Source organism: Pleurodeles waltl, chromosome 12, assembly GCF_031143425.1.
Source record: "Pleurodeles waltl isolate 20211129_DDA chromosome 12, aPleWal1.hap1.20221129, whole genome shotgun sequence".
NCBI lineage: Eukaryota > Metazoa > Chordata > Amphibia > Caudata > Salamandridae > Pleurodeles > Pleurodeles waltl.
The window spans coordinates 219,036,055-219,051,679 of record NC_090451.1 but is presented as its reverse complement, the minus strand read 5'-3'; the positions used below and the strand labels follow the sequence as shown (position 1 = coordinate 219,051,679).

General features: G+C 45.4%; 1 protein-coding gene across 1 annotated transcript in view; it reads right to left on the bottom strand.

Annotated features, from left to right (window-relative positions):
- LOC138267108 (blastomere cadherin-like) overlaps window positions 1-15,625 on the bottom strand; it is a 132,246-nt gene that overhangs the window by 10,115 nt on the left and 106,506 nt on the right. Inside the window, exon 10 of the mRNA XM_069215957.1 lies at window positions 11,574-11,719. Coding sequence (XP_069072058.1) covers window positions 11,574-11,719 — 146 coding nt within the window. The remainder of the gene's footprint in view (window positions 1-11,573; window positions 11,720-15,625) is intronic.

The following is a 15,625-nucleotide window of genomic DNA, read 5'->3' as shown; positions in this document are numbered from 1 at the left end:
GGTGACTAGATGGGCTGCAGTGCGTCCTGGCCCCTGCCAAACCTGTTGTTGTGACACCCAGGTGAGAGACTGTGACCTTGCACTCCAAAAGATCTGCATCACAGGGCACAAGGCCCCCTCCAGAACCAGTGGAAGAAGGCATACACTCAGCCCCTCCTTGCCAGGATGAAGCACACTGGGCACAAGTCCCCCTCCAGAACCAGCAGAAAAAGGCATCCACTCAGCCCCTCCTTGCCAGGATGAAGCACACTGGGCACAAAGCCCCCTCCAGAACCAGTGGAAGAAGGCATCCACTTAGCCCCTCTTGCCAGGATGAAGCACACTGGGCACAAGGCCCCCCTCCAGAACTAGTGGAAGAAGGTGTAGTGAATCCTAGTTTGTTTTAATGGGTTAACAGGAGTTAGCTTAGCCTTCGGCTTGCAGACTCGTTACCCCGTCACCTAGTGACGTTTAACCTACTTAGCTTGCTCTGTTTTAGCCTATTTAATTATTTAATTCTTCTAAGATGGCTGCCTTGTTTATAGTTAGGCCACTTGTTATGATTTGCATTATCAGTGCCACCGCGTCAAGTTCAAGTGACAAAGACAAACAAACAGTAGGTGTTCACACTTAGGGACTTTCCCTCTCCATGCTCTCGAGGGAATTGTTTATATTAATTGCCGCCCCAAGCATGTCTGTTATCTATTGTTTGGGAAAACACCTACGTCAGGGGTCCAAGTAGATCTGTATAAATACATCACTCTTTAGACAGATAATCAGAGGGATTCCGACCAGAGGGCATCGATGCTGCACGTCGTCTTGACGCTGACCCAGTCTTCGTGTCCCTGCGGAGTCTGAGATAGAGACCTCATTCCAAGGTAACAATGGTTGGGTGCTCTTCTCATGGACATGGCATTGGCAGATTAGGTTTAACATTCCCAGCTCTCCTTTAGGTAGGAAGTTAGGTCTATCATGATAGGGTATTAGGACATATTCCACACTTCATGTCTTTTCTTGTTATTGCAAGATGGTGGGGGTCTTCGTAATAATAACTCTTGTCTTTACAATTCTGTTTCCTGCACTGTTCATTATCCTAATCATTGCAGCCCATACAACTTATCGCAGATTGCAGTTGTGTTAAATAAAAACCATTGAAACTTCACTGCATCTTCGTTATTGCCTGTGTTTGGATGAGACATGATATATCTGTGAGAAAGGGGTAATCTCCGTTTAACCACGACACTCCTTGAGATGTCATACTCTTGAGTCCATGCATAAAGGCTGCCACAAATCACCTTTTACTACTTTGGGATTTGGTGATGTGCTGCTAGTGAGCCGGAAGGATTGGGACGACAGCTGTGACTTGTTGTAGGATAGGCATAGTCCCGTACAAACATAAGTACTGTCAAGAGTCCAACTACGATATGGCGCCACCAACTATGGTGTTAAGGGCACTAACTTACGGATATCTTGATTATCACTGCCTCACAGACAACAGGTGCCGTCCGTGGTCTTGGGGATGATCCTCCTCAGCTGAAAAGGTAACACCTGATTAGGCTGTAGATTGTTCGAGCTCGGACTCATAAAAGGACTTTACTCCTCATTTGGTGATCCGTTTCTCTAAACAAATATGGCTAATGCCATAGAAATTCCTGCAAATGCCAAACAAGCATTAGCACAACACCTAGTAGCGCATTGCCTTACTGAAGAGGGCGGGGGTGTTACTCTTATAATAGAAGCTAATGGAGCATACCAAACAGAAACATCTTACTGTTGGGTCACCTTTCCTGAGGTGGACCAAAGAACACATACATTCCACACATATGAAATTGCAAATGTACCTCAACGGTACCAAGCATACCAGTATCATGAAATATCACTCACATACCAAGAGCTAGTTTGAAGGCGCCCTACCACATGTATTACGAAGAGTGAGACTAGGGCCCTCATTACAACATTGGTGGGCGGCAACCGCCGCCTGTCAAGTTGTATCCACTGCGCAGCCGCCAATAGGGCCGCACTCCTGCTGTGGCCATTTGGAGATCCCGGCTGGGCTGGCGGGCAGAAACCTGCTTTACGTCCGCCGGGCCAGCGGGGATGTGGGCTGCAACACAGGAGCCGGCGGTGCGACGGGTGCAGTTGCACCAGTCGCGCTTTTCACTGTCTGCAATGTAGACAGTGAAAAGCTCCATGGGCCCCCAGGGGCCCCGCAACTCCCCTTTCCGCCAGCCTTTTCATGACGGTTCATACCTCGTAATCCCCTGGGCAAGCAGCGCTGCCCTGGGGGATTACAACCGCCAGGACCAAAGTAGCGGGTAACCGCCGGTCCCGGCGGTGCAACCGCGGCGCTTCCTCCGCGGTCGTAATTCCAAGGAAAGCACCGCCAGCCTGTTGGCGATGATTCTGACAAAACAGCCCTGGCGGTCTCTGACCGCCAGGGTTGTAATGAGGGCGGAGGTCCTTTAAGTAATGATGGAACAACATGGCCTATGTTTGCCACATATACACCTCACCCAGGCATACCAAATATGCAAATAGCAGATCTGCAACATTTATATAATGAATTAGTGACACTATATAGACGACTAGTCCAGTTCGTAATGCGAACTTTGAACACAACACCAGCGCGTCCAGCTCCATCTGCACCTGGTGGATCCCAATTGGCTACTGGGATTAATCCACAAACAGTGCATACTATCAGGGTAAAGTACCCACAGAACAAGAGAAAATACAGTTCTGGATAGCCCAGAAAACAAACCAGCTGGAAGCTGTTTTTCCCCATACGGGACCACAGGAAAAACATAGACTTCTCACAATGTGCTTGCCCTTTGGGATGGTTCCCTCGGTGGATGACAGCGCCACACGGGGTACAGTCTTCGCTGCTATATATACTACCACACATGGTACCCCAACACTTGCCAATTTACCGGAAGTGTTAAAACAAATACAGAATGAGCATGAGACTGCACCAGCTTTAGATTTGGGGATGAAATTAATGCGTGACTTTGACAGAGTTTCCTCAATAATACTCAGTAACATTAAAGGGGAAGCGGTAGCACTGGCTATACGCCAGCGTCTCTGAGAAACTCCACAATTAGAACAGGAGAGAAAGCTACCAAAAATAATTTCCGACACCTATACTAGTATAGGGTGGGATAGCAAACCAAAGAAGTTGGAATTACAAAGTACCACCCTTAAGGAAGGTACGAAGCAGGCACAAGAAGTCTCTAAAAGGTGCTGGGAAAAACAAAAAGAATTTAAGTATAAACGAAATAAGAGAGCTGACTCTCCACATCCGGAGAACTCCGAAAGGAGATATAGTCTCAGAAATAGGGAAAATATAAAAACTCCTGACAGATATACTGATTCACGTCCCTCTCGTTCCTTTCAGGACGCACCGGATAGACGTAGCGAGACAGGGGGCCGTCCTGATCGACATTCTGAATACGTGAAACAAAAGAAAGACTTAACACAGTCTACAGTCAAAAAAGAAGAAAAGACTCCTCAGCAAAAGCCACAGTTTAAAAAGAAAAAGGTGGCAGCACTGTCAGCTAAAAATGCCAGTACACTTGAGAACATTGCTGAAGAACAAGACGTGGGCAGTGACACTGTTAGACAGCGCAGCAGAGGTCATAATATGTCGCCAGTCTGAAAAGATCGTCTGGATGCGACAGCAACTAGCGATTTTATTGCAGTTGAGACTGCAGACGGCCGCGTTCTCCCACCCGACAGGGCTTATGATTTAAAAATTCAAATAGAGGGAGACGTAGAGCGCACCATTAGTGTGATATTCTGGGATGAACTTACTAGTGATATCCCATTGGCCGAAAGAGACTGGCCACCTGAGCACGTCCGTAAGCTCCCACATGGTGAAGATGTCATTTTGCCTTCTTTCTCTAATCTTGTTCCAGAAGCAGAAAAACAAGCCTATGCTGTTGAATGGGCTTTAGCGCAGGCACCTGCGTTATACCGCAATCATGTAGGTTGGAACAAGGACTCTCCTTGTCATGTAATTCTTATTAGGTCTACACCCCAACCACAGCCACAATATCCTGTTAAACATGAAGCAAAAGCTCTGGTGAGGGAGATCCTCACTCAGCTCGAGTACCAGGGAGTAACTGAGCCCTGTACATCTGCAATGAATAACCTGTTATTCCCTGTTGCAAAGCCAGACCATTCCTACAGAATAGTCATAGATTACAGACATTTAAATCGCCATACACGTACATATGCTATACAAAACTCACATAGCACAGCACCAATAAACAATATAGTGCGTAAAAAATATAAAACAAAGTTAGATATTTCTGATGGGTTTTTCTGCTAGAATTTAGCACATGAAAGTCGGGACCTGAGTGCATTCTCCTGTGGCTCACAAAAACACTTTTGTCTTTTACACCAAGGCTATAAGAATAGCCCTGGGCTATTTTCAGCCCGTGTAACATCAATATTACATGATATTGATCCCGAGGCGTTATCTTACGTGGATGACATATATCTCACGGACGACCACCTCAACATTCATCTTGTAAGGGTCGATCTGATCCTTTTGGGATTTGCAGACCTCGGTTACAAATTAAACTTTAGGAAAAGTAAGGTTGCCTTTCTCAGTGTATTGTTCCTGGGATACGAGCTATCGAACGAGGGGAAGAGCCTGGCCCTGCACTTTCTGGAGAAATGTGCACAACTGCACCCTCCTAACACTCTCAAGAAACTATAGTCATTACTAGGTTTCTTCAACTTTGGCAGAACATATATTCCAGACTATGCACAGCGTATCAAGCCACTTTATGACTTGGTACAGACAAACTTTTCTAGCAGACACTGGACAGTTGAACATACACGTATCTTTACGGAATTAACAGGACATGCTAGAAGCTAAACACTTGCACACATGTGACAATAAAACGAATTTGGTCATCAAAATAATTGCTGGTGCCACTAGATTTACGTATGTCACCTTCAATGAAGGCGATACTGTACCCATAGCATATAAATCACATTTATACTCAAATGCAGAACAACGTTTTGCACCTACAGAAAAGATTCTGACTGCAGTTCAAATGGCTGTCATAAAGGAGAGGCCACTTGCCCAAGGGAAACTCATTATTGTTGTTACCCCGGTGCCGGCCTTAGAGGCTGTCACCAAAGCAAGTGTTCCTAACGCTACAGCATTACATCCACGTTGGATTCTGTGGGCAACGTCTCTGACTGTCACTGATGTTGATTACATCTTTGATCCAAAACTTCAGACCCAAGAGTTTCTCCAGTATGAGCAGGAGTACCCCGCTCCTCTAAATATCTTGCCACTAGACAGATACCATACTGTCATATACACTGATGGTTCAGTATAACCAGCTGTAGGTACTAAACATCAATACTCAGCCGCTTGCGCAGCCGTGAGCGGAGTAATGGAGGATGGATTTTTCCAGCCTCACAACACCCTAGGGGACTGCACAGCTCAGTTGGCTGAACTTAAAACTCTTATATTAGCGCTAGAACACACAGAGCCAGGATGCCTGACTTTAATAGTCTGTAACTCATACTACTGCGTCCAGTCATACAATGTTTATCTTAATCATTGGAAGCTGAACAGGTTTAGAGATTCCAAAGGGAACACCATAAAACACAAAACATTGTGGGGGAGGGTGGCTGATCTTAAGGATAAGCTACTGTGTTTCCATGTAGTACATACATTAGGCCACCAACGTGTAGGAGTACACGTTACCAACAATATTTTGGCTGATGAAGCAGCCAAATCAGCAGTAGCTACGGCTTCTGTGGCTGCAGTGACTCATTCAAAAACGAGACTGGATAATGAAATACTGGCTGCCGTGAAAGCTTCAGCTGAAGGCAAGCCCCTCCCGAAAGGATACCCTACAAATTATTCTTACCACATCAGTGCACCAAATGTTGCCTACGCAGCAATTCCTGGGGTTGGAGATCGAGTGATCCCCAACGAAGACCAGAGATTAGATCTAGTAAAAGCAGCACATGAGGGTGTTGCTTCTGCACATGCTGGTATTTCGGCCACAACAACACTCTTACAGAAACGCTTCTGGTTGGCCTGGTCTATGCAGATGAACAAAAAAGTACGTCCTTTGTTGTGACATTTGCCAGCACATAAAGGGCTCCAATATCAAACGCCCACCACAGACATCCCTCATAGTGTCCAGCAGGCCACACTACAATGTGTGTACCTGGACCACTGTGGTCCACTCCAGCCTGTTGGTGCATACAAGTACATCTTAGTCGCTTTTGATTCTTGTTCTAAATTCCTGTGGGTATGGCCACAGCGGTCGGCTGATACTCAAACTGTTATAAAAGACTTGCTGATCTTTATCGGTATATATGCGGTTGCAGCATTCCATTCGGTCCAGGGCCTTGCTTTTGCCTCAAAGGCATTCAGGGACACCATGGGGACGATGGGTTTTGAACTCCATTACTCCTAACCATACCATCCCGAGGGAAAGTCGGTCGTGGAGAGGCGGAACAGTGATCTAAAGCAATCCTTAACAGCTCGAGTATTAGGTTCAGGCCGCAGTTGGATTCATCACCTATATGGGGTCCAGCGAGCACTGAATAATCTGCCAAGACGGTCCTTGAGGGGGGGGGGGGGGGGGGGGGGAGACGCACTACTTATGAGGTTCTCTTTGGGATACTTATGTATGCCCCAGATCTTGATGGCTCCGGTTTGGTGGCAACAGAAACACGATTTGACATAAATGAATGTCTCACTGTCTTACAGGCGCTTCAGCAATTTTGTGATGATAAATCATCTACCAGTGCTGCCACTTTAGGAATAAGGGATTTAGCAAAAACTTTGACTGGCTGGATTCTTAAAGTTGGGGATCTGGTTTGTGAGAAGATAGCTGTGAAGAAGGAATTCGGTCCATCATACAGAGCACCTGTCCCAGTCTTGGGAATTTAAGGTATCAGAACTGTCATCTTACCACATCTGCCTGGTTCCAGGACAAACAGATTCATTTCCATTGATGACATCAAACTACACCATGTGGCCGATCCTTCACAGTAGACCAAGAGGTCCCTTGGGTAGTTCCCGATCCCCTCTCACTACCCAACAGGACATACCTCTACATAGTAGAATGAACAACACTACTACGGACTATGCAACAATGTCCAACGCTGTCACAGATACCTCCTTGACCATGGGGAGTGCGGAAAACGAACTCTTGCTAGTTCCAGTTACCACTTCAATGACAACACCTGTCCAAGATTTGGCTGCTTTCTACACAAACACTACACAGACTGATGAGACCGTCTACCATGAGCCTCCATGCGAAGTGGACCAATGTACAAGTAATGCACCGGCTCCAGTATTTGTAGAGACTCCCTCTGGCTATTTCGTAGACATTGATGATTTTTCTTCAGACTCATCCACTATTGTGATTGACAATGCTTCAAAAACACGTAAGCTGTATCAATGGCTTAAAAAGAACTATTTAATCTATCCATGGAACTATTTATGGTTCTGTTTGACATTTTCTACATTATTCTTTGCTCATAAATGGTCAGTACATTCCTGAACGCTCCTCGGTAGAGCCTGTGGATGAAGTCTTAACTCCATATCATTCTTCACATGAGGTCCAAAGAGACTTGTCCCTAGTGAATATTTCAGTAATACCGATTCCTGATGGGATTGTGTGGGACAACGTTCCCTTTGATGTATACGGGCCTAATGAGGTCATTCAAATTCCATATGTGTTCAAAATATCTATGACAGATATGATTACACCTGATGTTGTAGCTGATGATTGGGATGTCCAAACAGTTGATTCCATGCTAACTGAAATGAAGGACTATTCCGTATTTGAAAGTGATGATGTACATGGGCATACAATGAATTATGAGGAAATGTTCTGTTACAACAATTGAGGACATTACTACCTACACCGTGCCAATATGACAAAGGCATCCACTCAGCCCTTCCTCGCCAGGATGAAGCACACTGGGCAAAAAGCCACCTCCAGAACCAGTGGAAGAAGCCACCCACTTGAGAAACCGTGGCTTTTCACTCCCCAGGACCAAGCAGTGGGCAAACCACCCACTATAGAGACTGTGGCTTTGCACTCCAGAGGACCAAGCAGCGGGCAAACCACCCACTTGAGAGACTGTGGCTTTGCCCTCCCCAGGACCAGCAGTGGGCAAACTACCCACTAGAGAGACTGTGGCTTTGCACTCCCCAGGACCAAGCAGTGGGCAAACCACCCTCTAGAGAGACTGTGGTTTTGCACTCCCCACGTCCAAGCAGTGGGCATGGAGACCCCTCCAGGAGCAGTGGGGTTGTACCATCTTCTGGCTGAGGTGCCCCCCCCCATTCCCCGTCCCCCTGAGGTGCCTGAGTGTTTTCAACCTGATGCCCTTGCAGTGTTCTCTCCGTATTGAGGCAGGAGTCAATTGTGGCCTTGCCCTATGTGTTTTGGCCCAGTGGGCCACGGACATTTTGGAGTGGGCATTGTCCCTTCTTTTATATATATTGTATATATCGTACATACTATTTTTTTCTTTATGAACATATTTCTCAAAATTACTAATATTACACTCATTTTACTCCATTCCTTTTGTCCTTGCATTATTCCAGAGGGTTACCGGGTGTATATGTAATGTTGTTGCATGAGTTTGTGTGTATAGTGTTGGGGGTGAGGGTGGGGGTGTTACATGTGTGTGTCACTCTCTTTTTCCTCCCCCCCGTGTGCTAGGTGCAGTACTCACCGTGCTGGTCGTCGCCGGCGTTCATGTTCCTGGTGTATGAGAAGGTACACCAGCATGGGGAACACCTGCAGTTAGGGCTCCATGGCGTCGTGGTTCTCCCTTGAGTGTTGAGAGGTGAGTCGTTGCCCTTCTGTGTTCTGTTTCCGCCGTGCTTTTGATGGTGTTGGTACCAACCCAGAAAATCTGGCGGATGGGCGGGTTGTAATGCATTGGGCGGTACATTGTCTTCCGCCTGGCTGTTGGCGGTTACAGCCGCGGTGTTTGTTGCTACCGCTGTGGCAGTCGGAATGTTAAAGTGGCTGTATGTGTTGCCGGTTTCCGCCGTGGTCATGATTCAATTTTTGTTACCAGCGGTCTGTTGGCGATATTACCGCCACTTTATCACCGACCGCCCGGGTTGTAATGAGGGCCATAGGCCAAAAATCTGGGTTGGACATCACACAAACGATGGTCATTTCCTACACACAGGATTTTGCCACAATTGTGAACACATTGTCTTCATATCACCGGTGACAAGCAGTTATCAAGTCAAACAAACATTACTAGTTTTGTCAGTTATGAACTCTAGAATGTCATGGTAACACGAACAGTGCCCTCTCTTATAGACCCTTGAGGACATTGGAACTTGTTTTGAATGGTACTATTTCATCATTAGCAAGTGAAGAGTTCATAGTGATCCAGTCTGATTGGCCCATTCTCAAGATAAGCTACACTGCATGGTTCAGAGTTCTTTTCAGATGCTTTTTCCTGGCAGACTGATGTAGATTGGCATACAGTAACCCAGTCTGGATGCTGCCACCAGGAGCAATAGGATGAACCAACGTGGGAGGGTGTTACTGGGGACTGCTATGTGCAGGGGTACCACTTAACTCCAAATGTTTCAAGATACCTATGACCACATTGTTAACCTGTGGCACGAGGACTAGAACAAGAGATCTTTCAACCAGACCAGTCTTATAACGAGCAATGAAGAAATCTTTTTACCACTTTGAGCCACCAGAAACCCATATTCCTTTTTGTAAGTCTAGATGATGCAAAATAAGCAAGTCTATGACGAAGTCCTTTCAGTACTCCTTGAATGCAAAGGCACACATTTTTATTCATAATAGTGATTTCTTAGCTCCTTCCACCAAATGGATCTTGTCTTACATTCAGGTGTGCCCTCTTAGCAGTTGGTGCTCACGCCAGCGCTCCAGCATTATCTGAGATGCTTTTTAAGCCTGCACATAATGTACATTAGAATCCATCAGGCAACAACACTTCCTGTTGCTTTCACTAGAGAAGAACAATCAGTTGGACCAGTGGCAGATCAGCCCCGTCACAGAGAAACCGCTAAACCAAGAGACAAAGCGGCTGTCCCTGCTTGGGCTCCACAACATAACTGGTCACCTTTAGAGGCAAGTTTTTGGTTTATAAATCATTTTTTGTCCTAAATGTCTCCACTAGGACATGCAGCATTAAAATGCCTTTTCTCTCTCTCTTAGGTCAGCACACTCTATGACTCTGCAGGACTAGGGTATGCAGCAAAGCATTTTGACAAAATGCTTTTTCCTCTGCTTGCAGGGAGATGTGCTGTCAAAAATGTTCATGCCACAGCATTCTCCTTCCAGATAGGGTTACAAACGTTTTTAAAGGACTTTTTTCATAAACCTTTAAAAGTCCTTAAGAGAATGCAGTATAATCATAAGGATTTTGGTGGGGGGGGGGAAGGCCTGTTAAGAACCAATTTGAATTTCATTACACATTTCATGCTAATACAAGCTTTCAAAATTGCAACTATATTAAATTATACTTGGAAATAAGAGAAACAAGGTCAAAAGAAACAAGCCAAGATAGATCTTTGCTAGGTCCTAAAACCCTCAAGATGACACTGGGTAGACAGAGACTTTGGGCCTGATTTAGATTTTGGCAGACTGGTTACTCTGTCACAACGGTGACGGATATCCCATCCGTCAAAATATAAATCCCATTATTTCCTATGGGATTTAGATTTCGGCGGACTGGATATCTGTAAATCAGAACCAGATTCTGAGATAGAGGCCGGCAGATACCGGGGAAGGGGATGAGATAAAGGTGAAGTAAAGAGATAGAATCACTTTCCAAAGGAGCCCCTTGGAAGATTGGGTCCCTCAACAATTGCCCACTTTGCCATGCCTTAAAATGTCTATAAGGGGTGAGGGAGCTACAAATCTTTCACGTAATAAGACCGATGCACAATATTCACAACTTGCACCCTGTTGGAGGATTTTAAACTCCCCTCCTCATGAAGCATTTTTTTCTTCCATGCATGGTACCTATAAAGAGATTACTTCAAGTGCAGCTTCTACTTGAATACATTTCGTAACTATTTTACTGGTCAAATAACTTTTTTGATATATTCTTGGCTGTGATGATATGCAGTCTTCCCACATTCTCTTAACACTAATATGACATTCACAAGGAAAGCAGTGTCCTACAGAATGTTGCATTCTTTCCTGTATAACTTTATTTCAAACTCTTATGTATACATGACAAATTCATTTTAAAGGGTTGCTTTCCAATCAGTATAATCCAGCAAAACACTTTTTCACCTTAAAGTGATAACAGTGTGTCAAACCTTACTCGACAGGCCTGAAGAGATCAAGAAATTAAAGATGACAGATTTAACAGCATATCTCCTTCTACAATATCTGTGATCCGGCACAAGGCCAAAGGTAGTCAATGGTAATGAATTTAACGAATATGCTCATGATGGAAAACTAGATTTGGAAATAAATAACCTTCCCATATGCTTTTATTGCACAACCTATATGTTAATGTAATGATGCGGTCTTTAAAACATGTTCATGCTAAGCCCCCGTCTCACTCCAGCAAAACCATACCATTATCCACTGCCAGAACTTCGACTGTGTACGTGTCATTCAAAACAAATCTCATGTCCTCTCGATCCAGGTTACCCTTTCCAGTCAGGGTGCCAGATTCCGAATCAATGGCCAGCCATTTGGCAGGGTCATTACCCACGATGTAGCTGTACAGAAAATAGACTGGTTTAGTCGTTTGACAATAGTCCAGATAACACAAGAAGAGCATTACCTAAAAACAATTTAACTTTACCATCCCATTGTAAAGCACAAGTTGAATATAGTTGGAAAAGTCTCTGGTTTTGTCCATTTACCGATCCTGGATGCCACATATTTGAGGATGAGGTCACTAGGGTGACCTTAAACTGTTAATTGCCTCCTCAATAAATATCCTTGAATGTGTTCTTTCAACAAATAGTGATATATTTTTACTGTTGGTGACATAACTGGGATCTTATCTGCCAGAGAAACTCTCACAAATTCCAAGGAATCCTAAGAACTTGTGTGTTAGGCAAAGTGTCATCAAAAGGATGACTGATTAACTCAAGTGTCAGGTGAGCCAAGATGCATGCCCAAAGTTTATCTGAGACTCATAAACACCTTCAAAATTACCAATAAGAGACCTTCAACCAGTCATATGACGTAAACTCTGCAAGGGGGAAAACCCCCAAACATTTTGGACCTTTTAGTTTGGGCAAAATTAGAAAGTTTTACACCAACACAAAGCAAACTAATTTGTACCTCCCCAAGGCAGATGGAAAAAATGAAATTGTTATTTACCTGCAGGAGTGGTTTTGCAGCTAGAAGAATTTTCTGGATTCACAAAGTGTGCAGTAGTCTGCCATCTCTTGGTTGAGTCTGGGATTGTCTTTTAGTCCCTTCACTATTTAGGTCTCACCTGAGATAGGTCATGTGCTTAAAGCCCACCCATTGCTTACTATTGGTTAACCTTATTGTCACTCTCATTTGCTTGCTATGCATTGTTTTGCTCAGGAATTCAACCATTTGGTGTTATGACCCCTCCTTAAATGATGTCAGATGTATGGCCCTCTGCCATTTTCCAATTCTTTTTTACCTTTTGGTATGTCTTCTTATGTTCCTATAACCTTTAATTCTATTGAACTCCATTGCAAATTCACCTCATTCAGGGAAAGTGGTAGGGCCGTGTGTGAATCCAGAAAATTCTTCATGCTGCAAAACTATAGGTAACCATTTAGTCTTGCAGCCTGAATATTTCCTGGATTCATATGCATTTTGTAGCAGTATTCTCTTCCCCTAAGAGGCTGGGTTGACAAGAGTGCCTTGTTACAAACAGATATTAAGCACCCTTGCCTCACCTGTGCCTCCTTATTAGCATGAATGTCTACGCAGTAATACTTAGTGAAGATGTGCACGGAAGACCACTAGGCCACCATGCAGATGCCGTTTAAAGATGCAATAATAATGAGCATTGCTCCCTTTTTCCTTGTAGAGTGTGCCCTCACCTTTTCTCCCAGTTTCACTCCTGCCATTTTGAAGCATGTCTGGACTATTCATCTAGCTAGAGTGCCTTCACGCATTGGGAAGCCCCTGCTTGTCTGGGCAAAAGAAATGAAGAATTGGTTCCCCGACTGATTTTATTTCTGGAAGTATTACATAACTGCCCTTCTGATACCCGGTGTATGCAGGGCCCTCTCCACTTTTCATTTAGGCTGCTCAAAGAGCTCAGGTAAGTTTATGACTTGGTTAACATAGAAGTGAGAAACCAGTTTTGGGATAAATTGTGGGTTTATTTTCATTATCACTGTTCTTGTGAATTTGTGGGTAAGGTTCATGCACTGCGAGGGCCTGCAGTTCACTAGTACTCCATAGGGATGTGATGGCAATCAAGAAGGCTGTTCTGAGAATCAGATGTTTGAGTCCTATGGTTTGCATGGCTTTCAAAAGGTGGATTCATGAATAATGTGAGCGCTGGGATCAGGTGCCACATAGGTACTGGAGCTGATCTAGAGGGTGCTGTCCTCTTTGCTCCCTCTAGGTGTTGTTTGAGGACTGGTGTTTTAAAGAAACTGCTCCCTATTACTTTACTTGTATGTGACACCAAGGCGTACTAGTGTACCTTAAGTGAGGAGTAGGAACTTTCTCAACTAGTAGGGGTGGGAGGTACTGGACTATTGCAGAGTCTTGCGCCCAGCCTTCACTAAACTCTTTCAGGTTACACCAGTGTATGAATCTGTTATACTTATCACTTTAGCATTTCTAGCTTCTTTAGGCCCTTCCAGGTATCTTACAGGTAGACCCAGGTGACCAAACTACTGGTACTCAGAAGCCATGCCAATAATTCAGAATAGCTCGTTCTGAAAGATAAACCTGAACTCACTGGATTGTCAACACGTGTGGATATGCTGGCAGCCCCATAACCCTATTCTGTGCCATCTCTACCAGATCTGAAAGCAATGCTTGCCTGTCCCACTGAGGTGTTATCAAGATTAGAGTAATTTGAGCCTGCTTGCATTTCTGCAGGATAAGTGGTAGCAACTTTATTAGGGTAAGAAGGCATAGGCAAATTTCCTCGACAATTGCAATTAAAGGGCATTTGTTATACTGGTGGTGTGGATACCTGGATGGGAAGCTTCAGCAGTTTGCATTGCTGGTATTGCGATTAGACCTGTGTGGTGGACTCCTTTTCTGAAAGATTTTCTTCACTAGCTGTTGCTCCACCTCCCCCTCATGTGAGGCGCGTGTCTGCTTAGCCAGTCTGGGGCAGTGTTTTTCACTCCTGTAGGTGTGTTGTCATTAGCGTTACCTTACCTTGAACAGCCCACTTCCATATGTCCTGTGATAGACCGGACAGCACATTACATTTTGTCTCACGTGTTTGTTGAAGTAAACAATGGTGGTCATGTTGTTAATCTGGACTGTTTTAAGCTGGGAAATATAATTATAGGCTGTTTATTGGGGAATAGAACTTCTGCTAGGCCCTTCATTCTCAAGAAAACTGTTCTATAATGTGTCACTTCAGATGGGAAGCCTGAGATTGTAAGTGCAAATGGAAGTTGGGGAATATCCCAGTTAAACTGATAAAATGTGGGCATTATTCCTCTGTAGGGTGAAGAGGAATAATTCTTGTGGTAGACAACTCACTTGCAAATGTCTTTAAGGTGCAGTGGCTCATTGCTACAGGAGCTAATGGGGTGGGTAAGTAGAAGAAGTTAACATGAAGCATAATAACTAAAAGCAGTGATATAGTCTATTATGGTAGTGTGATAGCAAGATGCTGTGTGGGAATGCTTGTAAATGGGAGAAAATTCAAAATGTAGGGTTAGCTATTAAGGCATTCTGCCCCCAGTGGCTAGTAGGTATTGAGCCAATTCTAAGACAAAAATACAGCCATTGTTTTAAAAAAATAGAAATTTAAAGTGAAGCAAACTAAGGGGGTCATTCTGACCCCGGCGGTCTAAGACCGCCGGGGCCAGGGTCGGCGGGAGCACCGCCGACAGGCCGGCGGTGCTCCCAAGGGCATTCCGACCGCGGCGGTAAAGCCGCGGTCGGACCGGCAACACTGGCGGTCTCCCGCCAGTGTACCGCCGCCCTTTGGAATCCTCCAAGGCGCCGCAGCTAGCTGCGCCGCCGAGGGGATTCCGACCCCCCCTACCGCCATCCAGTTCCCGGCGGTCCGCCCGCCGGGAACCGGATGGCGGTAGGGGGGTCGCGGGGCCCCTGCAGTGCCCATGCCACTGGCATGGGCACTGCAGGGGCCCCCGTAAGAGGGCCCCTACAAGTATTTCACTGTCTGCTTGGCAGACAGTGAAATACGTGACGGGTGCAACAGCACCCGTCGCACCTTCCCACTCCGCCGGCTCGATTACGAGCCGGCATCCTCGTGGGAAGGGAGTTTTTCCCTGGGCTGGCGGGCGGTCTTTTGGCGACCGCCCGCCAGCCCAGGGAAAAACTTAGAATACCCTCCGCGGTCTACTGACCGCGGTGCGGTATTTCGGAGGGGGGAACTCTGGCGGGCGGCCTCCGCCGCCCGCCAGAGTTAGAATGACCCCCTAAGTGTTTGGTTCAAACATAGTATCTGGCTCCATTGAAAT